At 39.9% G+C, this 27,520-nt stretch overlaps 1 protein-coding gene across 1 annotated transcript in view; it reads right to left on the reverse strand.

Annotated features, from left to right (window-relative positions):
• Nucleotides 1-21,835, reverse strand: part of ARFGEF1 (ADP ribosylation factor guanine nucleotide exchange factor 1) — a 124,706-nt gene extending 102,871 nt beyond the window's left edge. The window contains exon 1 of the mRNA XM_061123424.1: nucleotides 21,377-21,835. Within this exon, the coding sequence (XP_060979407.1) occupies nucleotides 21,377-21,500 (124 nt within the window). The 5' untranslated portion in view covers nucleotides 21,501-21,835. The remainder of the gene's footprint in view (nucleotides 1-21,376) is intronic.
• Between the last annotated feature and the right edge of the window lie 5,685 nt (nucleotides 21,836-27,520).

Here is a 27,520-nt window from a genome sequence, read left to right on the forward strand (position 1 = left end):
CTAATGACTCCACCAGAAAATTACTAGAGCTAATCAATGAATATACTAAAGTTGCAGGATATAAAATTAACACACAGAAATCTTGCATTCCTATACACTAACAATGAGAAAACAGAGAGGAAAACAAGGAAACAATTCCATTCACCATTGCAATGAAAAGAATAAAATACTTAGGAATAAATCTATCTAAAGAAACAAAAGACCTATATATAGAAAACTATAAAACACTGATGAAAGAAATCAAAGATGACACAAAAAGTTAGAGAAATATCCCATGTTCATGGACTGGAAGAATCAATATAGTGAAAATGAGTATACTATTCAAAGCAATCTATAGATTAAATGCAATCCCTATCAAGCTACCAACAGTATTTTTCACAGACTAGAACAAATAATTTCACAATTTGCATGGAAATACAAAAAAACCTTGAATAGCCAAAGCAATCTTAAGAAAGAAGAATGGAACTGGAGGAATCAACCTGCCTGACTTCAGGCTATACTACAAAGCTACAGTCATCAAGACAGTATGGTACTGGCACAAAGACAGAAACATAGATCAATGGAACAAAATAGAAAGCCCAGAGATAAATCCATGCACCTATGGACACCTTATCTTTGACAAAGGAGGCAAGAATATACAACGGAAAAAAGACAATCTCTTTAACAAGTGGTTCTGGGAAAACTGGTCAACCACTTGTAAAAGAATGAAACTAGAATACTTTCTAACACCACACTCAAAAATAAACTCAAAATGGATTAAAGATCTAAATGTAAGACCAGAAACTATAAAACTCCTAGAGGAAAAACATAGGCAAAACACTCTCAGACATAAATCACAGCAGGATCCTCTATGACCCACCCTCGAGAGTAAATGAAATAAAAGCAAAAATAAACAAATGGGACCTAATTAAACTTAAAGGCTTTTGCACAATGAAGGGAACTATAAGCAAGGTGAAAAGACAGCCTTCAGAATGGAAGAAAATAACAGCAAACAAAGCAACTCACAAAGAATTAAACTCAAAAAAACACAAGCAGCTCATGCAGCTCAATATCAGAAAAATAAACAACCCAATAAAAAAATGGGCCAAAGAACTAAACAGACATTTCTCCAAAGAAGACATACAGATGGCTAACAAACACATGAAAAGATGCTCAACGTCACTCATTATCAGAGAAATGCAAATCAAAACCACAATGTGGTACCATCTCATGCCAGTCAGAATGGCTTCTATCAAAAAGTCTACAAACAATAAATGCTGGAGAGGGTGTGGAGAAAAGGGAACCCTCCTACACGGTTGGTGGGAATGCAAACTAGTACAGCCACTATGGAGAACAGTGTGGAGATTCCTAAAAAAAAACTAGAAATAGAACTGCCATATGACCCAGCAATCCCACTGCTGGGCATACACACTGAGGAAACCAGAACTGAAAAGAGACACGTGTACCTCAATGTTCACTGCAGCACTGTTTATAATAGCCAGGACGTGGAAGCAACCTAGATGTCCATTGGAAGATGAATGGATAAGAAAGCTGTGGTACATATACACAATGGAATATTACTCAGCCATTAAAAAGAATTGATTTGAATCAGTTCTAATGAGATGGATCAAACTGGAGCCTATTATACAGAGTGAAGTAAGTCAGAAAGAAAAACACCAATACAGTATACTAACGCATAAATATGAAATTTAGAAAGATGGTAACGATGACCCTATATGCGAGACAGCAAAAGAAACACAGATGTATAGAACAGTCTTTTGGATTCTGTGGGAGAAGGCAAGGGTGGGGTGATTTGAGAGAATAGCATTGAAACATGTATATTACCATATGTGAAACAGATCACCAGTCCAAGTTCGATACACAAGACAGGGTGCTCAGGGCTGGTGCACTGGGATGACCCTGAGGGATGGGATGGGAAGGGAGGGGGGAGGGGGTTCAGGATGGGGAACACATGTACACCCATGGCTTATTCATGTCAATGTATGGCAAAAACCACCACAATATTGTAATTAGCCTCCAACTAAAACAAATTAAAAAAAAAGAGTAATGGGGGGAAAAAAGACCTACAAAAACAAACTCAAAACAATTAAGAAAATGACAAAAGGAACATACAGATCAATAACTGCCTTAATTGAAAATAGATTAAACGCTCCAACCAAAAGATACAGACTGGATGAATGGATACAAAAACAATACCCATATATATGCTGTCTACAAGAGACCCACCCCAGACCTAGAGGCACATGTAGACTGAAAGTGGGGAGATGGAAAAAGATATTCCATGCAAAGAAGAAATTAAAAAAAAAAAGAAATAGAAATATTTACTGAATATTTCTATTCAAGTAGAAATGCTTATATCAGACAAAACAGACTTTAAAATGAAGACTGTTACAGGAGACAAGGACACCACCCAATGATCAAGGGATCAATCCAAGAAGCCAAAACTAACTATATATGTATCCAGCATAGGAGTCCCTCTATATAGAGAGCAAAGGTTAATAACCATAAATGGGGAAATTTACAATAACACAATTAACAGTCGGGGATTTAACATCCCACTTACACCAACAGACAGATCATCCAGACAGAAAATCAATAAGGAAACACAAGCCTTAAAGGACAGATTATGCCAGATAGACTTAATAGATATTTATAGGACATTCCATCCAAAAGCAGCAGAATAGTTTCTTCTAAATTACACATGGAACATTCTCCAGGACAAATCACATCTTGGGATACAAATCAAACCTCAGTAAATTTAAGAAAAATGAAACCATATCAGGCACCTTTTCCAACCACAACACTATATATTAGAAATCAATTCTAGGAAAAAACTTGTAAAAAACACAAACACATGGAGGTTAAACAATGTTACTTAATAACCAATGGATCACTGAAGAAATCAAAGAGGAAATTAAAAAAATACCCACAGACAAATGACAATGAAAACACAACAATCCAAAGCCTATGGTACACAGCAAAAGCAGTTCTAAGAGTGAAGTTTATAGGAATACAATTCTACCTTGAGAAATGAGAAAAATCTCAAACAAACAACCTATCCCTACACCTAAAGCAACGAGAGAAAGAAGACAGACAAAACCCAAAGTTAGCAAAAGGAAAGAAACCATAAAGAGCAGAAATAAATGAAACAGAAACAAAGAACACACTAGCAGAAATCAATGAAACTAAAAGTTGATTCTTTGAGAAGATAAAACTGATAAGACTTTTAGCCAGACTCATCAAGAATAAAGGGAGAGAATTCAAATCAATAAAATTAGAATGAAAAAAGTTATAATGGACACCACAGAAATACAAAGAATCATAAAAGATTACAAGTAATAATATGCCAATAAAATGGCATAGAAGAAACAGATTAATTCTTAAAAAGACACATTTACCAAGACTGAACCAGGAAGTAACAGAAAACATGAACAGACTAATCACAAGTATACTGAAATTGAAACAGATTAAACATCTTTCAACAAACAAAAGTCCAGGACCAGACAGATGACTTTACAAGTGAATTCTATCAAACATTTACAAAAGAGTTAACAACTAGCCTTTTGAACTCTCTGAAAAAATAGCAGAGGAAGGAACATTCCCAGGCTCATTCTACAATACCACCCTGATACCAAATCCAGACAAAGATATCACAAAAAAAGAAAATTACAAGCCAGTATTACTGATGAATGTATACTCAAAAAACTTTCAACAAAACTCTAGCAAACACAAATTCACAACACATTTAAAGGACTGTACAGGACTTTCTTGATGGTCCAGTGATTAAAGTCCACTCTTACAACATAGGGGGCACTGTAAAAATCCCCAGTTGGAGAAGTTTGATCCCCAGTTGGGGAAGTTTCACATGTCACATTGCACAGCCAAAGAAAAGAGATCATACACTCCGATCAAGTGGGATCTGTCCCAGGGACGCAAGGATTCTTCAGCAAAATCAAAGTGATATACCACATTAAAAAATTCTAGAATAAAAATCACATGATCATCTCAATAGACACAGAAAAGGCTTTTGACATCCATTTATGATAAAAAAAAAATAATAATAATAAACTAAAAACTCTCCTGAAAGTGGGCATAGGGGCTTCCCTGGTTATTCAGTTGGTAAAGAATCTACTTGCAATGCAGGAGACCCAGGTTCAGTCCCTGGGTTGGGAAGATCCCCTGAAGAAAGAAATGGCACCCCATCCCAATATTCTTGCCTGGAGAATTCCACGGACAGAGGAGCCTAGCAGGCACAGTCCATGGGATCACAAGAATCAGACACGACTTAGCGACTAAAACACAAAAATACACACAAGGACCAAGACAGGGATGTCCACCCTCACCACTTTCATTCAACACAGCTTTGGAGGTCCTAATCATGACTATTAGAAAAGAAACAGAAGAAAAAGGAATCCAAATTGGAAAAAAAAAAAGAAGTAAGGAAGCATCACTGTTTGCAGATAACATGATACTATACATTGAAAATCCTAAAGATGCTACCAAAAAACTACTAGAGCTCCTCAATGAATCTGGTAGAGTTGCAGGATACAAAATTAATACACAGAAATCTATGTGTTCCTATACACTAACAATGAAAGATGAGAGAAAGATTAAGGAAACAATTCCATTTACCATCACATCATATGGAATAAAATAGCTGGAAATAAACCTACCTAAGGAGGCAAAAGACCTGTACTCGAAAAACTGTAAGACACTGATGAAAGAAATCAAAGATGACACACACAGATGGAGAGGGAGACCATGTTCTTGAATTGGAGGAATCAATATTGTGAAAATGATTATACAACCCAAAGCTAACTATAGATTCAATGCAATTTGTATCAAATTACCAACGGCATTTTTCACAGAATTAGAACAAAAAATTTTACATTTTGCATGGAAACAAAAAAGACTCTCAAAAGTGAAAGCAATCTTGAAAACGAAGTACAGGGCCAGAAGAATCAGGTTCCCTGTCTTCATACTATACTACTAAAGTAACCAAAACAGTATGATACTGGCATGAAAACAGAAACAGAGATCAATAGAACAAGACTGACACCTCCAGAGATAACCCATGCACCTGTGGCCACCTAATCAGTGACAAAGTAGGCAAGAATATACAATGGAGAAAAGACAGTCTCTTCAGTAAGTGGTGCTGGGAAAACTGGACAGCTACATGTAAAAGAATGAAATTAGAATACGTCCTAACACCATATAAAAAAATAAACTCAAAATGTATTAAAGACCTATCTGTAAAGCTGGATACTATACAATTCTTAGAGGAAAACAGGCAGAACACTCTTTGACATAAATTGCAGTAAGATCTTTTCTGATCCACCTCCTAGAATAATGTTTAAATTAAAACAAATAGGTCCTAATTAAATTTAAAAGCTTTTGCATAGCAAAGGAAACCATAAACAAAAAGACAACCAACACTGCAAATGAAGGGATGGACAAGGGTTTGATCTCCAAAATATATAAACAGCTCATACAGCTCAATATTAAAAACAAGAAAAAACCAACACAATCAAAACATGGGTGTAAGATCTAAATAGACATTTCTCCAAAAACAACATACAGATGGCCAAAAGGCACATTAAAAGATGCTCAACATCACTAATTATCAGAGAAATGCAAATAAAAACTAGAACAAGGTATCACTTCATATCAGTCAGAATCAGTTCAGTTCAGTCGCTCAGTCGTGTCCGACTCTTTGCAATCCCATGAATCGCAGCATGCCAGGCCTCCCTGTCCATCACCAACTCCCAGAGTTTACTCAAACTCATGTCCATCGAGTAGGTGATGCCATCCAGCCATCTCATCCTCTGTCATCCCCTTCTCCTCCTGACCCCAATCCCTCCCAGCATCAGGGTCTTTTCCAGTGAGTCAACTCTTTGCATGAGGTGGCCAAAGTATTGGAGTTTCAGCTTCAGCATCAGTCCTTCCAATGAACACCCAGGACTGATCTCCTTTAGGATGACTGCTTGGATCTCCTTGCAGTCCAAGGGACTCTCAAGAGTCTTCTCCAACACCACAGTTCAAAAGCATCAATTTTTCGGTGCTCAGCTTTCTTTATAGTCCAACTCTCACACCCATACATGACCACTGGAAAAACCATAGCCTTAACCAGATGGACCTTTGTTGGCAAAGTAATAATGGTCATCATCAAAAAAGGGAACCCTCCTACATTGGTGGGAATGTAAATTTGTACAGCCACTCAGTCGCTCAGTTGTGTCCAACTCTTTGCGACACCATGAATCGCAGCATGACAGGCCTCCCTGTCCATCATCAACTCCTGGAGTTTACTCAAACTCATGTCCATCGAGTAGGTGATGCCATCTAGCCATCTCATCCTCTGTCATCCCCTTCTCCTCCTGCCCCCAATCCCTCCCAGCAACAGGGTCTTTTCCAGTTAGTCAACTCTTCTCATGAGGTGGCCAAAGTATTGGAGTTTCAGCTTTAGCATCAGTCCTTCCAAAGAACACCCAGGACTGATCTCCTTTAGGATGGACCGGTTGGATCTCCTTGCTGTCCAAGGGACTCTCAAGAGTCTTCTCCAACATCACAGTTCAAAAGCATCAATTTTTCGGCTCAGCTTTATTCACAGTCCAACTATGGAAAAACCATAGCCTTGGCTAGATGGACCTTTGTTGGCAAAGTAATGCCTCTGCTTTTTAATATGCAATCTAGGTTGGTCATAACTTTCCTTCCAAGGAGTAAGCATCGTTTAATTTCATGGCTGCAATCACCATCTGCAGTGATTTTGGAGCCCCCCAAAATAAAGTCTGACACTGTTTCCCCATCTATTTCCCATGAGGTGATGGGACCAGATGCCATGATCTTAGTTTTCTGAACGTTGAGCTTTAAGCCAACTTTTTCACTCTTCTCTTTCACTTTCATCAAGAGGCTTTTCAGTTCCTTTTTACTTTCTGCCATATGGCAACCCACTCCAGTATTCTTGCCTGGAGAATCCCATGGACAGAGGAGCCTGGAGGGCTACATTCCATGGGGTCGCAAAGAGTCGGACACAACTGAGTGACTTCACTTTCACTTTTTCACTTTCTGCCATAAGGGTGGTGTCATCTGCATATCTGAGGTTATTGATATTTCTCCCAGCAATCTTGATTCCAGCTTGTGCTTCTTCCAGCCCAGCATTTCTCATGATGTACTCTGCATATAAGTTAAATAAGTACAGTGACAATGTACAGCCTTGACGTACTCCTTTTCCTATTTGGAACCAGTCTGTTGTTCCATGTCCAGTTCTAACTGCTGCTTCCTGACCTACATATGTTTCTCAAGAGGCAGGTCAGGTGGTCTGGTATGCCCATCTCTTTCAGAATTTTCCACAGTTTACTGCAACTTAAATGTCCATCAAGAGAGGAACAGATAAAAAGATGTGGTACATATACACAGTGGAATATTACTTAGCCATTAAAAAAGAATGAAATAATGCCATTTTCAGCAACATGGATGGACCTAGACATTGTCATACTGAGTGAAGTCAGTCAGAGAAAAATAAATATCATATGATATCACTTTTACATGTGGAATCTAAAAAATGGTACAAATCAACCTATTTACAAAACAGAAATAGAGTCATAGATATAGAAAACAAATCTATGATTACAGTGCAGGAAGGAGGAAAGGAGAGGGATAAATTGGGATTGACATATACACACTATTATATAAGACAGATAAGGATCTACTGTAGAGCATAGAGAACTCTACTCAATATTCTATAATGACCTACACAGGTAAAGAATCTTAAAAAGTGGATACATGTATAACTGATTCACTTTGCTCTACAGAAATCAACACAAGATTGCAAATAAAAGATGGTTCAAGAAAAAAATCTTAAATCACAAAGATGAATAAATTTCTACATCTATTTTCACAACATGCATCATTATTTTCTAACAATTTCTTAGAAGTAGAATTTAAGATAAAAGGAATGAGAGGAGTGGAGATGAAGGAGATAGGAGGAGATGAAAAAAGAAACGGAAAATAAAGAGGTGGAGTAAGACTGATTTAAAAAAAAAAAAAGTAAAACAGTATATCTGAATTTATTAGCAGACCTGCTATTCTATAATTTTCAGCACATTTCTATTATTTAGGTTTACCTAGGGTGAAACTTTGGAGACGGCAATGGCAACCCACTCCAGTACTCTTGCCTGGAAAAATCCCATGGGCGGAGGAGCCTGGTAGGCTGCAGTCCATGGGGTCCCTAAGAGTTGGACACGACTGAGCAACGTCACTTTCAATTTTCACTTTCATGCACTGGAGAAGGAAATGGCAACCCACTCCAATGTTCTTGCCTGGAGAATCCCAGGGATGGAGGAGACTGGTGGGCTGCCCTCTATGGAGTCGCACAGAGTCGGACACGACTGAAGCAACTTAGCAGCAGCAGGGTGAAACTTGGAATTTTAACTAAACACTTACAATTGCTTCTTTGAAAGCTTATTATCTCTGCCTAGAAATTCATAGGATTTTTTTTTTTTTTGTCTCTTTAATTTTAAATAATACTGCTAGACTGAAACTTACAATAGTCTCTTTACATTGAGTTTTCTTCTTCCTGGGGTACAGCAGTTTTCATACATACGTGTTTCTTGGTGAAGAAGTTTTTTTTTTATCATATCTTTGACTATTCTGTTTGTAATTTCCAATTTTTAATTTTCTTGTTTTGTGTTCAGGAAACTATTCATGTGCAATAGTTATGGTTTTTGTCCTCCATACCTGTGCTCTTTCCTCTCCTTCATTCAGTTTCACTCATTCTTCCTGGGTCTAGTAAGACTACTATTAATATGATTTTCCACAACATAGTAAATTTTCCTCCATTTCTACAAGTTAGTGGTCATTTGGAAGGTCACATCAAAGGTTGCTAACCAGATGTCAGATTACCCACTGATTCTCTTTATATTGTTTCAACTGCTTTAAAATATGTCTTTATGAATTAAGAATGTTTTCATACATCAATGCTGATAAGAGAGACTCTGAAGGTTTGAGAAAGAGAAAAGAAAAGAGAATCAGGTAGGAAATGAACATAAAAGGAATGGTTCCCAAAAAAAGAACTGAAATACTGTGATTTTTTTTTTAATGAAAAGTTTAGGATAAAAACTAATTTTTTTCAAAAAAAAATGGGAAAACTGAGGAAAAGCAAACATTCTTGACAATTTCCAAACTCAAAGATTTTTGTGTTTTTAATCCATCTTCTGAAAAGCCAAATTATTAACAGTGACTATCCTAAACAAAATATTTGGGGACATTAACTTACTGAATCAACAAAATATACATTAAGAAGCTTTGGTCAAGCAAACTAGTGAGAGACAATTTTATGACACAGAACAGCAGAAGGCATACATAAATGGCAAAAATCAAAGCTCCTTATTTGTTATAAATGAACAATTATACAACCTTAAGAAATGTTAAAAATAAAAAACTTCAATAAAACCAAATTAATAAAAACCAAGTGTAGAAGCATTAAAAAAAGATATTCAATTTGACATAAAATCCTAAACTGTTCAAGAAATATTCATGAATATAATTTTAACTTAGTAATAAAACAGAAAAAGACTAATCTTTCCTAAAGACATTTTTCATTCAAAACAAGAAAAAATAAACAAAAAGAATTATAAGGGTTATGATTTGAATGCCCAACTTTATTATAAGGAACCAGACTGCAGCATATTGATCACCTAATCAAGTGTGCTTTTTTGAAATGTACAAGAAAGTTTAAAAAACTGGAAAAAAAAAATCTTTGCTTTCACTATTTCAAAAGGAAAACAACTCAATGAAGATATGACCACATAAAAAAGCTTTGGCTCTGGCATGTTCATTGACTTTGTAAGGAAGCATATGCTGCACACTGGGGCTTCCCAGGCGGCAGGTACAGTGGTAAAGATCTGCCTGCCAATGCAGGGGATGCAAGAGACACAGGTCTGATTCCTGAGGTGGGAAGATCCCCTTGAGTAGGAAATGGCAACCCACTCCAGTATTCCTGCCAAGCAAGCACGTGTGTGTGTGTGTTGCTACACATTACTAATAAAAGTACCTTTCTTTCTAATTTGCCATTCAAGACTTCCCCAACAGCCATAAAAATGAGAGTTGAGATGGGAACAGAGAATAAAATACTTTTTCACTTAATATAACCGAACACACAGATTCATCACTGCATTTAAGAAAAAAGTACATTCTGATAATGTAAGTTTACCTTCTGTACATGTCTCTTCTGGCAAAATAACCTGCAGACACAGTATTTACTATAAAACTTCTGTTCTCTAATCGTTATAAAATACCCACTGTGGGAAAAGAAAATTTAAAAAATATCCATTTTGGAACTGGTATATGTTTTAAAGGCTTAATTATTAACAAGTGCTAACTTAATTATTAACTGGTATCGAACATATTATATCTTATTTCTGTTCTATTATTAGGTTGGTGCAAAAGTAATTGTGGTTTCAGACCATGAATTTTAAATCATTATAACTCATTACAACTAGGCTCAAACAGATCTTTATCAATCAAAACAGGAACAATTACAATCAACACATTTTTGCCAATGAGAAATAAGTTTATTTCTGTAGCGTGAAAATCTGTGCTTCAGGATTTGATGAACTCTTGGAAAGCCTTTCCTGCATCTTGCTGGTTGTGGAAGCATTTTTTCTGCAAAAAGTTGTTGAGATGCTTGAAGAAGTGGTAGTCATTTGGTAAGAGGTCAGGTGAATATGGCAGATGAGGCAAAACTTCACAGTCCAATTCATTCAACTTCTGAAGCACTGGTTGTGCAACGTGCAGTAGGGCATTGTCATGGAGAAGAATTGGGCCCATTCTGCTGACCAACGCCCGCTGCTAAATCATTGCAGTTTTTGGTGAAGCTCATTGATTTGCTGAGCATGCTTCTCAGATGTAAAGTTTCACCGGGATTCAGAAAGCTGTAGTGGATTAGACGAGCAGCAGACCACCAAACAGTGACCTTGACTTTTTTTTTTTGGTGCAAGTTTGGCTTTGGCAAGTGCTTTGGAGTGTCTCCTCAGACCAAACGGTTGTCGCCGGCTGTCATATAAAATCCACTTTTCAGGGAACATCACAATCGGATTGAGAAATGGTTCATTGTTCTTGTGTAGGATAAGAGAAGACAACACTTCAAAGTGACGATTTTTTTAATTTGCAGTCAGCTAATGAGGTACCCACTCATCGAGCTTTTTCACCTTTTCAGTTTTCTTCGAATGCCAAACAACTGTAGAATGGACAACATTGAGTTCTTTGGCAATTTCTCACAGTCGTAAGAGGATCAGCTTTGATGATGACTCTCAATTGGTTGTTGTCAACTTCTGATGGCCAGGCATAGTGCTCCTCATCTTCAAGTCTCTCATCTCCTTTGCAAACATCTTGAACCACCACTGCACTGTATGTTTGTTAGCAGTTACTGGGCCAATGCACTGTTGATGTTTTGAGTTGTCTCCACTGCTTTACTACTCATTTTGAACTCAAGTAAGAAAATCGCTTGAATTTGATTTTTGTCTAGCATCATTTCCATAATTTAAAATAAACACAGGATAAACATCAAGTAATAAATCATTAGCAAAAAAAAACATAAAGCAAGAAATGCACATTAAAATGATGTATAACATAACCACATTTACTTAAGAATGCATTCCAATATCAAATGGCAAATTTCAACAACGCAAAAATATAATAACGTTTGCACCAACCTAATACTAGACAATGCATGTGTTCCATCTCCATTTCTAAAGATACGAACAAGCACATTAGAAATCACAGTTAAGCTTTTGCTTACCACTGCATTAAATACATTCTCAATTATGTAAGAATTAACACTTAGAGACTAGAAGCATGAGGACCCAATAAAATAGATGAAACAAAATAACCAACTTATTCCCAAGGGTAATAACTTTTTATCTGATACACAAAAATAAGGTAAGAAATACTGATTAAGTATTATGTTAAAAAGTCACTAAGAGAATATAAAGAAAACATTAAAGAATAAAGAAAATCCTAAAATTATTTGGGAAAGAAAATCAAATGTTATAAAAAAGTTAAGGGGCAATGAGGACTAGTCAACGATATTTGACACAATTTAAGCACTAAACAGAAATACTGAAATAAGATGTGATAAAATGTTTTTCTAACTTAGTAATTGCTTTTCAATACCTGATTATCAATTGTGAGACAAGATGAACTTATTAAATATATAACTCATTATACCCTAATAAATATCAAGGAAAAAAGCATGAAAAAAATTAATAAAATTTCTAGAAAACAAAATTATACTTAACTATAAAAAGGTAGTTTTATGTCTTTAATTCCTACTTTTAGAACAAAAATAAGTGCAAAGACAATGAAAAAGAATGTTTACAGTAAAAAATGGATCAAAACCAATAATCTAAAGAGGATGAATACCTGGACTTATTTTCCTCATACTGTGCTGTATGTACAGTTATACCCAGCACAACTATATTAATGATAACTTTGCCTAAAGAACAAGAACCATAAGTGACCACACTCTAATAACCCAGTGAGCTCCATCTTAATGTTTAGATAATTCTGCATACATAACAAAATGCTCTAAGAATTTTGCAGGGATTAATAAAAGAAAAATCTGTGAAGCAAATTTTATATGTAAATACTCCCAAAGTAAAAAAACATTTAAATAAACGACACCTTATTAAAATGCTAGGTAGGGAGACACATAGATACAGTATATGAAATAATGAGACTATACAACCAAAAATTATGACAATTACACAATAATTACATTTGTATACTTATAAAAGAAGCCACTGAGATATACAACCAGTTATTTTTAGGTTAAGTCTTATTTGTAATTTCCCATAAGATGACATTTTAATAAGATCTTGTTTTCATTTAAATTCTTAAAATGATCTGAAATGCTATAAACATTAAGAAAGAAAGCACATGAGAGGAGTGTATTTTTACAGGGTTAGGACTACAGATACAATGAAAGCTAGCCTGGCCAGAGTCCTTTGGAGTCAGAGCACAGCTGAATTTTTCAAAGAGCTCAAATAAAAATCTTACTTTAAAATTTGGGTAAAAATCTTCAAAAGACACAGAAAAATGCACAAGAATCTGCCTGACTTTCTAGGTAGAACATAGACTAAAATGATTTTTTGCATGATGTACTCAGGGACACCATTATGAGCACACAGTACATAAACACCCTCAAGACTCACAGAAATGTACAGAGCAATATTTTCTTCTGTTGCTGTTGGCTGACTGTTTCTCTGTCTTTTATGTATTTTGTTCTTTATCTTTTCTTAGCATGCCTTTCTTTCTGTGATTGTTCTCTTATCTCATCTTGTAATTTGTTACTTGTAAACAGTTCTGTGACTTAGGGTGCAGCTCAGGACGGCCACGTTAAGCCAAAAGGCACACACATTCCAACTGTACTAAACACAGCTCTAAACCTCAGTTTCTTCCTTTGCACAACGCAGAGAATAATAGCACCAGAGCACATAGGATTGTTCTGACAACTAACTTGAGATATAGCTAATGAAGTACTTAATTGGCAAAGAACTTGGAATACAGTAAACATGCAATAAATGTTAACTATTTCTTTTCCTCCTATTGCCTCAAATTACATAGCTCAACTTTGGGAAGAATTTATCTGCTCATGTGTATGTGTACAAAGTCTGGGGAAAAAAATGCCTCAAAAAGCTAACACTGTTTCAATGAAATAACTTCATATTAACTAGGATGGCTAAAATCGAAAACATAGAAAATAAAAAATATTGACTGGCAAGGCTGTATGAGAAGCCCAAATGATGCAGTCAGTTTGGAAAACAACCTAGTTTCTTTAAAAGTTAAACAAAGTTATCATACAACCCAGCAATTCCACTTCTAGGTATTTATCAGAAATAAAATATTAGACCTGCATAAAGATTTACACTTGAATATTCATAGCAGCACTGTATGTCCAATCAAAATGTTTATCAACTGTGCAAAGACAAGCAAAAAAATAAGGCACATCCACATCATGGAATACTACTCAGCAATAAAAAAAATACTGATACATGCTACAACAAGAATGAACCTCAAAAACATTATGATGAGTGAAGTCAGGCATGAAAGATCACGTATGTATGACACACAAATTTATGAAATGTCCAGAAAAGGCAAAGACATGGATTAGTGGGTGTCTGCAAACCGGGGTTAACTGTGAATGGGTGCGAGGGCCCTTACTGGGTGATGGAAATGTTCTACAACTGGTTCATGGTGATGGGTGCACACGTCAGTAGAATTTAGTAAAAATTATATTTTAAATGGGCATATTTTACAGACTGTAAATTGTGACTTCAATGAAACTTTTTATAAAGGTAATAACAGTTACCTCCATTGTGATGGGTCATTTTTTTCCCCCTAGTTCTACTTTTGAAAATGGTTTGAAGAAAAGGATTTATTTTTTAAAAAAAGTAAACTGTCAAATTTATTGGACTTACATGTAATTAAAAGTAAACTGAGTAAAGGCACAAGGACTCTCCTATGAAAACAGTCCTCGGTTTTCATGATACTACTTTGCTTGCTTGCATTTTTACTGATTAATTTCTTAGCAAGGTGTGGACAGATGAGTGTTATTAAACAGCTGATTAGTGAATTCTTATCAAAAGTAGAACATAAAACTTTTAATTAAACACTTGGGCCCAGGATTCTTTTTTATTAAAAGAGGTTTCCTAAACTCATGAACATTAAAGCCTGAGAATAATTCCTTTCTAAATTTATGAAAGAGACCAAAGACAGTATTTGATTATTTAAACATGTTTGATCTTCTGAACTTATATGCAGATTTTCTTTAATAAACACTACATGATCCAAGGCTGGCTGAATCCAAGGATGCAGAGTCATGGATAGGGAGGGCCGACGGTAAAGTTATACCTGGATTTTCAACTGCTTGGAGGGTGGGCGCCCTAACCCCCATGTTGTCCAAGTACATCCTGCACTCTAAAAAGAGAAGTTCAAATAAACGAAGTGGGTCTGAAGCTAGGATAAAAACAACTGTTATTAGTTTCCTAGGGCTGATTCAACAAACTACCACAAACTTGACTTAAAACATTAGAAATTCATTTTCTCTCAGTTCTGGAGGCCAGAAATCCGAACTAAAGGTGTTAACAGAGCCATTCCACCACTGAAGGCTCCGGGAAGAAGCCTTCCTCGCCCGTCTCAACCTAGTGACACCTGGCATCTCTTGGCTTCCCAGCAACATAACCTCGATCTCTGCCTGCCTCCATTTCCACATGCCTCTCTTCCTCTGTGTGTCTCTGTGTTTCTCCCTCTACATAGGACACCAGTCAAGGGATTTAGGACCTTCCCTTAAATCCAAAATGATTTCATCTCAAGATCCTTAACTGATTACATCTGCCAAGTTCCTATCCCTGAAAAGGGCCCAGATCAATTGTTTACTGTAATTGAAACAATGTGAAAGGCGCACTCTCTTAGGAAAAAACCTCAGAGAAAAAACTGACAACTCAAATCTGAAATTGTTTTGTGCCTTCTCACTAGACTATGTTCTGTCATTTTAAGTGTGCCCTTTTCTCAGTAGAAAATATCCTATTACATCAGCAGGAAATTCTATCATTAAAAAATTCTAAAATACAGATAAAGAGTTGAATAAAATGTTTTACTAATATGTTTTCGCCCCTGGTGTTCCCCATCACAGTGAACGCCTTCTCCAACAGCCTGGAAGCTCTGGCTCTGTTTGTTGTCATGCAACCAACCCATCAGCAAATCCTGTCAACTCTAAAGTATATTCCAGGACTTCCCTGGTGACAGTGGATAAGAATCCGCCTACCAAGGCAGACAGGTTTGATCTCTGGTCCAGGAAGATCCCATGTGCTGCAACTAAAACCCGAACCAGTCAAATCAGTAAATATTAAAACAACAACAACAACAACAACAGAAGAACTGAGGCTCTGAACATGGCACCCTGTACCCTACGGGGTGGGGGGTGGGGGCGGAGAATTTAAAATACAACCAATTCTCATTCCCTCCACCACCTTCAGCCTAAATCACTATCACCTCTGGCCAAAGTGAGCCTTTTAACGTGTAAACCTGCTTTGTCATCCCCTGTAAAACTCTCCAGGGACTTAGAGCACAGATGTAACAAAATCCAAAGTTGTTCTCTCTTCCTCCTCCCTCCTCACTTTCGAGCCACACAAGCTCCCTTTCATCCTGGAAGGTACCAAGTACCACACCCGCGCTGCTGCTCCCTCAGCCTGTGTCACCCAAGTATTTGCAAAACTGGATCTCCGTCCCTTCTCTGCTGAAATGTCACCTCCTGAAAATGCCTTTCCTGACAGCCCCGCCTATACTTGCCCTCCCGGTCACTCTCCCTTTACCTTTCTGAACTATTTCCTCAGATAGTAACAATTAGCAATTTGACAATACAAAACATTAGTTTTTTACTCTCAGCCTCAACTAGAAAATACGTTCCATGAAAGCATATTTGGCTCACTGCTCTATGCCCGGCGCTGAAACACTATCTGGCCCATACTAGTTCAACCAAGTTATCTGAATGAAAAATACACTTAACTTGGAATGGCAACAATAATTTTTTCATGCATTTTCCCTTTTCAGATATTCCCTCATCCAATTTGTGATGAATATTATGACAACTATTCCCCCAAATTATTTCCCATTCACAATACATTTTTATTCTGGTTTGAAAAAATAATTACCGACAGAAGTTTCTCTACAAGTTAAACACTAACACCGGAGATGAGCAGTTGCTTGCCATTAGACAGGATACGAAAGAAAGAGCTAGAAAGCAAACGGCCCTCTGATCCTGATACCACTCTGTCCAACTACACCTCATTTCTGACCTTCCTCACATACTATCAACAAAACTCCTGCTTTCCAAAAACACAAGAAAGGTTCCCTCAGTAGTTAGGGCCATTGTATCTGCATTTGTCTGTTTTTCCCTTGAACAGGGTCCCAAAGTAAATTTCAAGGAACAATATTTCCAAGGGGTGTTAACAGATACTGAAAAGGGTCAAATTTAGGGAAAACTTCATTAAGCAAAACTGAGCAGGTTTTTTTTCATAGAGGACTCTTCAGAATCTTAACTATGTTAATGTGCAGTATAAATTTCCACAATGGCAAGAGTATATACACTGTAACCCAAACTTATTTTTTTCCACTCAAACCTAATATGCTCTTTCAGTCACTTCATTCATCACGCCCTTCTTTCCTAGCTACCTCAAAAATTCTGGCAGCCTGACTTACTGAAAACATCTTTTATTTTAGATATCAAGGAAGGCTTAAAAAGAGACTTGCTAATGGATTTCAATTATAATTAAGATAACTCACTGTCTGCAGGGTATTATTTGAGACAAAGTCATTTTCTGATAAATAGTCAAGAGTGACAAAAATTAATAAAATTACCAGAAGTAGCATAAAACTGAGGTCAAATGCACTCAAATAATCCCACCCCCGCCGACTCATACTTCTTTTTTAGAACGCCACTAACCAAAACAAGGGCGAGACCGGAGGTGCAGAATGAAGCAAGTTTTGTAAGTTTCTAGCCTAAATATGATATTGATATCTACATTTCTGGCAAAGACTATAAGCTTAGATAACAAACTCATTAAAAAAAAAAATAGTAGATCACTTTAGAACATGATGAACACAAATTCACACCCTGTATAATGCAAAAAGTACTTTCCGAGCAATCCCTCTTTTTCTCCATCACTCCCCAGTATCTCTGCAAGGAACCCAACCTTACTGCCGCCTCTGCAGGCCTCCCTCGCCTCTAAAACCTTCTTTTGGTCAGCTCTTTCACGTCTATTCTCTTATCAGTGCCAGCTTCCAACCTTGAACTCACTCATCCTAACATGTGCAGGATATCTTCACAGATATTCGATGTCAGAGGCAAAAGCTGAACTAGTCATAGCCCTAACATCAAAGAAACTCTTGAAACTTGGAGGCCTGGCTGGAATAGGGCCCAACTGCACCCTCCCCTCCCTATAACACAAACAATGCTACCTTCAAGCCCAATCCCTCAACAATCCTAAATTCTTTAAAACTAAAAATAGTTCAGCTGTTGTCTCATCTGCCAGCAGATGGCCAGACTATTTTTAATTCAGGATTCTAGAGAGCAGGAATGGATCAAGCTAAGCTAGGGCAGCCTGGAGGCCCTGACTCTGCAGAGTTCGGTGGCTGCTGCAGAAAGCCGGTGTGGGGCAGGTACCAAGAGAGGGCAACCTGGAGCTGTTCCTGGGCCTGCGGGCTTCACACTGATGGCGACAATGTCGGGGCGGGGGGTAGTTCTTTTTCTTTTTTTAACTACTTTACTTCAAAATAAAGTCTGAAATGTAAGACAGTTTTACAAAAGTTTCCAATAATCTGCTTTAAAGGTTTCATTATCTTTCTTTACATGAAAATAAAAGCTCCTTTATGTGGTGTTTTTGAGATTGGGTTTTGTTTTAATAAAGTAAAATCTCCCCTTATCTAGGTAAGGTTTCCAAAAAGCTATATTGTGACCAAAGGAAAAAGAAAAAAATACAGTATTCTTAAGAACATGAGATGAACTGCAATTTCATGATTATAATTTACAGAAAATCAACTTATTATAGGTCATCTTGTTAAAAGGTAACTGAATTTTGAATACCAGTGCTCTGAAATCTACTCACACACTACTAACATGATTTTAAAACACAAAAGGATTAGATGTATTTTCTTGTTCCCTTCAGCTATATGGTAGGTGCTCAGTAAAAATGGCGGGGCAGTGGGCGGGGGTGGGGTGGGGGGGGGTGGACCACAGAATAAATGCAGGCAGGTGTATTGAGGTGGGTTATATACGAAGTCTATTTAGAAGAGTTAGAGCAACACCCACCTCTCTACCACTACCAGCCAACTCCTACCCACTCACAACCTAGAGATAAGAAATGACCAAACCAGGCCACTCCAGTTTACTTTCCCATCCAGCTTGCTAGCCATACAGATTATCAAGAAACCAAAGGGAGCCTGACCCAGGTCACAACAGTGAAGTGGAAGAGGGAGGTCTATGACAGTTTCCAGGGATATATTTGGGGATACTATCTACTACAGGACATTATACTTTCTGCGAAGATAAAAAGTATCATCCCTATTAAATTATGTTTGGGCGGTAATGTACATGGATGACTAAAAGGGAAGAAACAAAGGTCATCAAAGATTAATTACCATGAGATTGCTCAATGAGATTTTGTAGGAGACTAAATGTAATTATGAAATAAAAGGAAAAAGCCCTATATGTCTCAAGTAAATAAAGTACTCTGGGACATTCCTCATAAGCTTCTGTTAACTATGTGGAAGGGACAAACTAAAAACTGGTAAAATCTGAAATAATCTTTGTAGAGCCGAGGCAGACACAAGCAAGTGGTCCCTCCCTCTCCAAACAGCAAGGACCAAGCCATTACAGCCTCTAAAGATGCCAATCAAGAGCAGCGACAGGAATACTCTCAATGTACAAGTTAACAAAACAGTTGTGGTCACATTTGTGGCACATTAGAGGGGACCTAACCTTACAACCATTATGCTCAATATCCTAACTGTACAGACAAGGAAACTGAGGCCCTGAGACCTGACTATGCTGCAATGTAACAGAACTGCAATTCAAAGCCAGGATCTGATTCTCCTTCCAGGAAGCATTCCGTTTAGAACAGATACTTATATTAGCATTTTGGGGGGGGGGGGTGGTGGAATATATATATATATATATATATATGCTCACACATATATATGTATACACACACATAACACTCCATTTCCTTAGTCTAACACTGTAATAATTTAGTATATGAAAGGTAGATTTTAACACAGAAAATCAGACCTCAAAAACTAAAACTTTAGTTTGAACTCTTAACTTCTTTAACCTACAAATTATTCAAAAACCTACACACAACAATTTTTTAAAAAAATTCCCCAAATCACTCCTTTCCTCATCCTGCCTCAAGTTAATTATTTCTTTCAAGACCCAGCTACAAATTCAATTTTTACCACTGTACAACATCCTTTCATAAACCTGGAATAGTCTTTTGCTAGCTACAAGAGTAACAAAAGGTGAACTTCTGATCCATGAAGAGTTAAAAATTTTAATTCATTATACATAAAATTCAAAAAAATTTTAATGAAAATTTCTTCAATACTATTTCTCACATCACTTTAAAGGATTCAAAAAGAAGATAAAAAACCGCTTATTACAGTAAGTTAAAAAGTCTTTTTATTTTAATAATTAAAAGGCAAAGTTGCTTTTGAGCTATCTTGACCCTTTAGCATACACCCAAGTTATTCTGGATTTTTGCCCCTTTTAAGAATGCTTTTTTCCAAGCCCACTTAACACGCTTCCTTTTCTCGTCAACTTCATCTAGTCTGTTTCCAGCGCTATAAACTAAAGCCAAGCATTAGGAATTCATCTTTGTGTTTAATGTCCTGGTCCTTCCTTAAAGGATTTCATTCCTGATGAATGCAAAAGATCCATCAGTGGTCCCCCTTAACAATTCCTCATCTGCCAGTCCTCGCTTGTAGGTATTGTTTGCATTTACCCTGCTATGGGCTTCAGACACTGGATCTCTTTCGTCTGAACTGTAAATCACAATTCAAGCTTGCGAGCAGCTGTCACGGTCCAGACATGTGGCTGGTGGGTGTCATTGTCTTGTTCATTTCCCCCGTTTCAAAGCCTCCCTTCCTTGTCACTAAAGCCAGCTTATCCAAAGGTCCTTTCCTTCCCCGCTTTTATCTCGCCACCCCCACCCCTTAACCTCAGGTCTTGTTCTTCCAGGTCAGCCCAGTCGGATACAACATTACTCTCTGTTTTTCCCGTGGCGGAGGCGGAGAGATGTCAGCACAGGCTGCACCTCTGCAAACCCTTTCTCGACACTGTCAACAAGGGAACAACTTCAGCCTCTCTTCCCAAAGTACCACGCCAAACGAAAAGTTATTTGAAATTACGAGACGGAACCCTTCCCACGCCCCATCTTGACAAGTCAGCTCCACCTCAATTTTCCCAGCGAATAAACAGCAGCTCCTCTCCTGCCTCTTCACAAAGGGTGATGCCCCGGCCGCACCACACGGGCCACCAACCAAACCTTCGCAGATTCCCCAGGCGACACCCCCGCCACTCCCCAGGCCGGCCGCGTTCCCCGGGCCCGGCTCTCTGCCATTTCCACCCTGCCCCTGCCCCGCATCGAGCCGAGTTACTGTCAACTCCTGCCACGCAGCCCCAGAGATTCGCCCGGCCTCCCGGAGGTCAGTGGCGCCGGCCCAGGGGCGAGCCCCTCGCCCCCGGCGACCCCACCTCCCGCGCCGGCCTCCCTCCCCCGCCCCGCACCCTCCCCACCCCCACCCCTCGGGCCTCCTCCCCGCTCACCTAACGCCACCTCGCACGCTTTGCGCAGCTGGGAGTGATGCGCCTTCTTCACTTCCTTGTCGGCCAAAATCTTCTCCAGGGCCCGGGTCAGGAACATGTTCTTCGTCTTCTTCCCCTCATACATGGACGCAGAGAAGGAGGCGGCGGCTCGTCCGACCCGCGGATCCCAGCGGCTGGAGGGGAGGACGACGACGACGAGGGAGAGGAAGAGCCGAGAGAAAGGAGAGGGGGTGGCGATGGGGGAGAGGAGGAGGCGTGGAGGGCAGCGGCGGGATCAGGAAGGGGCGGGAGAGCTCGGCCGGCTGCGGGGCGGGCGAGGGGTGCGCAGGTCGCAGCCGTCCCCCAAAGGGCCGCGCCCGTGGGACCTCCGCTTCTCCCGGCCCGGGGGTCGCTTCCCGGCCACCACCACCTTCCCCCTCACTCGCCCCTCCGCCCGGGAGACGGCGAGGGAGCCCAGCCCGGCGGCCGTCAGGCGGGGGGACCGAGGAACGAGGCGGCGGATCAGAGGCCCGGCGAGAGCAGGGCTGCCCTGGCTCCTGTGGGGACGAGCACCCGCCGCGGCCGCGGACTGGCCTCCATCACCGCCGACCTGCCCCGGCCGCCATGTTGGGAGGAAACGACGCGTCACGCAGCGGCCGAACGGCTGCAGAGGAGGAAGCGGCGGCGGCGGCGTTGGCTGCCCAGAGCTGCCGCGGCGCCGGGAGGCAGGGGGCGGAGGGCGGCGCGGGAGGAGAGGCTCGAGCCGCAGCGCTACGGCGGCCTGGCGGGGCCTCGCCGCCTCCCGCGTTCGCCTGCAGGGCGGCGCGGGGCGTGGCGGGCGTCCTGCGGGGCGTCCGTCGAAGCCGCCGAGCGGACGCGGCTCCGGGCTCCGCTGCGGGCGCTTCGCCGACTTTCCAGAGACCCCGTGGGTGGGCGCGCGCGCGCGCGCCGGCACCCCCTTCTGCCCCGGGACTCACGGGAACACCCTCGGGGCCCAAGCTCTACCGCACTCGTTCCACCTGCCGCGTGGCCGGTGCTCGGCGGCACTGTTTCCACCTGCCGCACTCGACTCTTAAATTTAATTACCAGCTGCATGAAACTGCTAGATCCAAGACCGTGTCCCCCGACTACCTCAGGATTCGCTCTTGGGAAGAGTACAACCGATCTGACGAAGATGCACCAATGTTTCACTTTTTCGTCTCTGTAGGGTAAATCGGGAAACTCTAGGTTTGAGATTTCTCCTGAATTGAGACTAAAGTTAAGGAACAGATGAATGCTTCTGATTGATGAGGTCCTTTAGAGCTTTGTGTTTCCTGTACCTTTAATACTAAGGTTCGGTCGAGGACGTGAAAACCAGTTTCAGAATGGAAAAGCTTTAAGTACAAACATTATCGTAGACACACAGGTGACCGTGTGCCTACTTTGGCACCAAAGAGTTATTCAGATTTCCGCAGTGTTTTCATTCAGAGCAGAAAATAGCAAGGAAAACCATTAAATGGGAAGAATTCGTTTACATGGTGATCCAGGTGCACATCTTTCCAAGTTCAAAGCTACTGTGTGGCTCTATCGATACTAGATTCCTAGTTATTAGAGTATGTCTCTCACTGTTCTCATCCATTCGATTCCCTTGACTGTGCCGCTGCTGCTTAGTCGCTTCAGTCGTGTCCGACTCTGTGGGACCCTGTGGACTGTACACAGCCCGCCAGGCTCCTCTGTCCTTGGGATTCTCCAGGCAAGAAGACTGGCGTGGGTTGCCATGCCCTCCTCCAGGGGCCTTGACTATGGACTTGTCCTAATGAAGCCCACTAAACTCAAAAGGAGAGGCTGTAATTTGGGACAGGCTAAAAACCATGGGAAGTAAAAATGGAAACCTTGAGGGTGATCCAGAATTAAAGTGGACTAGTATTAATAGATTAGTTTTTTTAAACTTTCTTATCCTAAGAGACACATCCATACATCGATTAATTTCACTCCAATAGCTGTTTCTATATAGATTCCTAGAAGTTAGAGATTTGGTATACTAGATCAGACATAATATCGATTTCCGTCTTCACTCTCGTAGGTAATAAGATTTGACAAGAAGCTCCATTTCTAATTTTTGTTTCTTTGTCATGCCAGTGTTGTACCAGGTATTGTTGAAGGTGCTACCTGATCACTGAATCTATTTACTCTTCTTTACAGAGATAGAATGTGTTTTCTTGCCTCCCTTGCAGTTAAGTGTAGCCATCCAGATTTAGGTTTCCCAGGTGGCACTAGTGGTAAAGAACCTGCCTGACAATTCAGGAGACGATAAGAGATATGGGTTTTGATCCCTGGGTCTGGAAGATCCCCTGGAGGAGGAAATGGTAACCCACTCCAGTATTCTTGCCTGGAGAATCCCATGGACAGGAGCCTGACCATTTGTGGTTCCCTAGGGTTGCAAAGAGTCAGACAGGACTGAAGTGACTTAGCATCCAGATTTAGCTCATTTAAAAAAAATCTTCCACAGGCAGTCTTCCATGCTGTTTCCCCTCAGTGGCCACATGCTGAAGACAGCAGAGCCATAAGTTACAAGGAGCCAAGGTCACTGGAATTACCACTTGATGGAAAGTCATCCAATATTTGTTTTGGACTTTACATGGGTAAAATAAAAGGGTATATTTAGCAGCTAGCCTTATCCTAATCAATGCACTTGACACTCATTAATGAATAATGCAGAGCAAAAACGTCATCTATCCATTTCTATAAGCCTAGCATCTAGTGTAGTCACTGACACAGAAAATGCATTTGGTAGAAACTTGAAAACAATGAATGAAAGACACTAGGTTAAGTCAAGATCACATGTGACTTAGGAGCTTGCAGTATATAGTAGGGGAAAAGATACTAAACAAGTAAATCACTAGTGAATATATAATTACAAATGTATGATTCAGGTGCTGTGAGGAGATCTACTTTAGATTTGGGGTTCAGAGATGATTTCCTGAAGAAGTAGCATTTAACTGAGGCCCGAAGGAAGAGGAGAAATTAGTCAAACTAAGTCGGGAATCCCAGCAGTCTCTTGGGGTAGGGGAGAAGCTTGCAAGGTTCAGGAACCAAAATAAGGCAGCAGGGCTGAAAGTTATCAAGGAGAAATGCTGCTAGTAAAGATAAAGAGAGAACTAAGTCATACAGGCATGTTAAGGGTTATGGACTTCATGTTAAGGGTTTAGGATTTCATCCCACTAGCAATGGAAATCTATTGAGTTAAGTTATCAAACTGGCAATATAAAAGTAGTACCTCTATCTGTAGAATGAATTGGAAGGGAATGAGATTGTATGTAGACAGAACAGTGAGATGATTACAACAGTGCCACATGGTTTAGGCTGGGGTCCTGGACTATCATGCAAAGCTTGGGAGACCACGCCCTGCACAGAGCAAAATGGGGCTGGACTTGAGTCCCAGCATCTGCCCAGAGGAAAGGGCTCCTTTTACTAACTTGGATAAATGTTAGCTTGACCAGTGCTGTGAGTGGTGGTGGTGGTGGTGCAGAGTGGACAGATTTGAGGTGTACTTTGGTAGCAGAATGGACAGGATCTAGTAATGAATTGGAGTGAAGATAAGAGAAAGGAAGAGATCACGATGAATGCCATGTTTCTGACTGGAGTCCACGGATGAGTAGAAATGCTGTTTATAGAGATGGCCTAGACTGGGATAAGAGCATGTCTGAGGGTGAGCATACAATTTTTAGAAGAATCTACGCCTCTGAAACATGACCTCACCATCAGAAGAAATGGCCTCCTCCCTCCTTTCTCCCAGAGGACAGTCCATCTTCACCTTTGCTGAGTCTAGGATGTCATCCAAAACATGGTGGGGATGGGGTTGGATGGGGTGGGTTATATGGGGTGGGACTTGGTGCACAACCTTGGGAGTTGGATACCTGTTACTCAACTTGAAACTCAAGATATTAACTCTTAACCTGTCTGGAGCAAAAAGTAAGTATGACTAAAGCAGATGCCTTTTAAAGATAGGGGAAAGATAATATTTTTACTCTTTTATTCTCAATTATAGTGGAAGGGATGTCAGGCTCAGGCAAATTTTACACTAAATTTGAGTATATTTCCCTGTATGTATGTTTCCTTTTATTTTTTTATTAATGTCACTGCTTGGAGCTTATCCAATCTATTTAAATAAGTTTGATTTCAGTATTTACTTTCATTTGACTCATTTTTTTTTTCATTTATTTTTATTAGTTGAAAGCTAATTACTTGACAATATTGTAGTGGTTTTTGCCATACATTGACATGAATCAGCCATGGATCCACATGTGTTCCCCATCCCGATTCCCCCTTCTGCCTCCCTCCCCATCCCATCCCCCCGGGTCTTCCCAGTGCACCAGCCCTGAGCACTTCTCTCATGCATCCAACCTGGGCTGGTGATTCATTGTTTTCCACACTTAAATTCTACCAATTTCTATCCTTTAAATGTTAAAATATATTTTTCTTCTACATGATTGCTTTTGCCTCTGTCTGTAATCTCACCTTCTTATTATTAATCACCACTCATCATTTTCTCTTTCATCTATAACTTTGTTGTATATTAGTTGCCTTGACTTTTTGGGTATTAATCCCATCTTGTTTCCAGATCATTAAATAATATCAAACAATGAAAGACTTTGAACCAGATCTTGGAGTCTTGGTTGGTGTGCTTTATCATCCTTTAAAATGTAGATGTAGCATGAAAAATAAAATGTGAATAAAATTTTAATTAATGCTGAGTATATCTGATGTTAAAAGCCAAGATTGGTTAACATCCAAAAATAGCATCATATTCACTTAACTAAAAAGAAGCTATGATGCCTCCAGTAGCCTTTGACATGATCTCAAAACATTCTGTAATCTGACCCTTCTCTGACTTTCCAACTACTGTCTCAATGGCAATGGCAATAATTATTAACATTTATATAGAGCTTATATATATTATAGGCTTCCCTCATAGCTCAGTCAGTAAATCATCTGCCTGCAATGCAGGAGACCCGGGTTCAATTCCTGGGTCAGGAAGATCCCCTCAAGAAGAAAATGGCCACCCACTCCAGTATTCTTGCCTAAAGAATCCCATGGACAGAGGAGCCTGGAGGGCTACAGTCCATGGGGTTGCAAGAGTTGGACACAACTTAGTGACTAAACCACCACCAGATTATAAGCCAAGCACAGTAACTCAAACGAAGTTTCCATTACTATTTCTGATTTATAGATGAAGAAACTGAGACATAGAGAATTTAGATGACTTGTCCACATCATGCAAATTATATGTGGTAGAGCCAGGATTCCAATTTGGAAAGTCTGGCTCCAGAGCCCATACTCTAAACAACTAAGCTATACTGCCTCTGAACAGTCTTGTAACCTCCTTGTCCACTCCCTCCTCCACTGAAATACAGATGTAGGTTCTCAAGTTCCAACCCATTCCTCCTCCACGCCTACCTCCTTCCTTCCTCTCATCTCTACACCACATGTCCACACAAACAAAGCTTTCCTGCCCCTGAATGCCTTTGTTCATCATTCAGCAATCCAGACCACCCACCACCACCTCTCTTTTTTTTGCTCTCCCCAAAGTCTTCCCAACCTTTCAAACCTCAGTGAAATCCATCCGCTTCTAAGTTTTCTCCTTTTACCTCCAACAGCACAAACCCCTCCCTTTTCTAGCCTTGTATAACTTTGTCTGGGCTTCCCAGGTGGCTCAGTGGTGAAGAATCCACCTGCCAACGCAAGGAGACGTGGGTTCAATCCCTGTGTCAGGAAGATCCCCCGGAGGATGAAATGGCAACCCACTCCAGTATTTTTGCCTGGGAAATCCCATGGACTACAGTCCATTGGGTTGCAAAGAATTGGACACGACTGAGCAACTGAGCACGCATGCATAGCTTTGTCTACCTCATACTTTATACCTAAGTATGTATCCATGGTGGTGCTTAATTGGACTGCAAATTTTTGAGACCAGGGATTTAAGAAAAGATAAAGAAGGCAACGGAGAAGGAAGTGGCAACCCACTCCAGTATTCTTGCCTGGAGAATTCCATGGACAGAGGAGCCTAGCAGGCTCAGCTGCACACAACTGAGCAAGTAACTCACACAAAGAAGGCAACTTAATAAAAGATGGGAAACATGGATTAAATCCAGAAACATACCAGTTTTGCTGAGACCACGATAATGA

The sequence above is a fragment of the Dama dama genome, chromosome 21 (assembly GCF_033118175.1).
Source record: "Dama dama isolate Ldn47 chromosome 21, ASM3311817v1, whole genome shotgun sequence".
In the NCBI taxonomy this organism is placed as follows: Eukaryota; Metazoa; Chordata; class Mammalia; order Artiodactyla; family Cervidae; genus Dama; species Dama dama.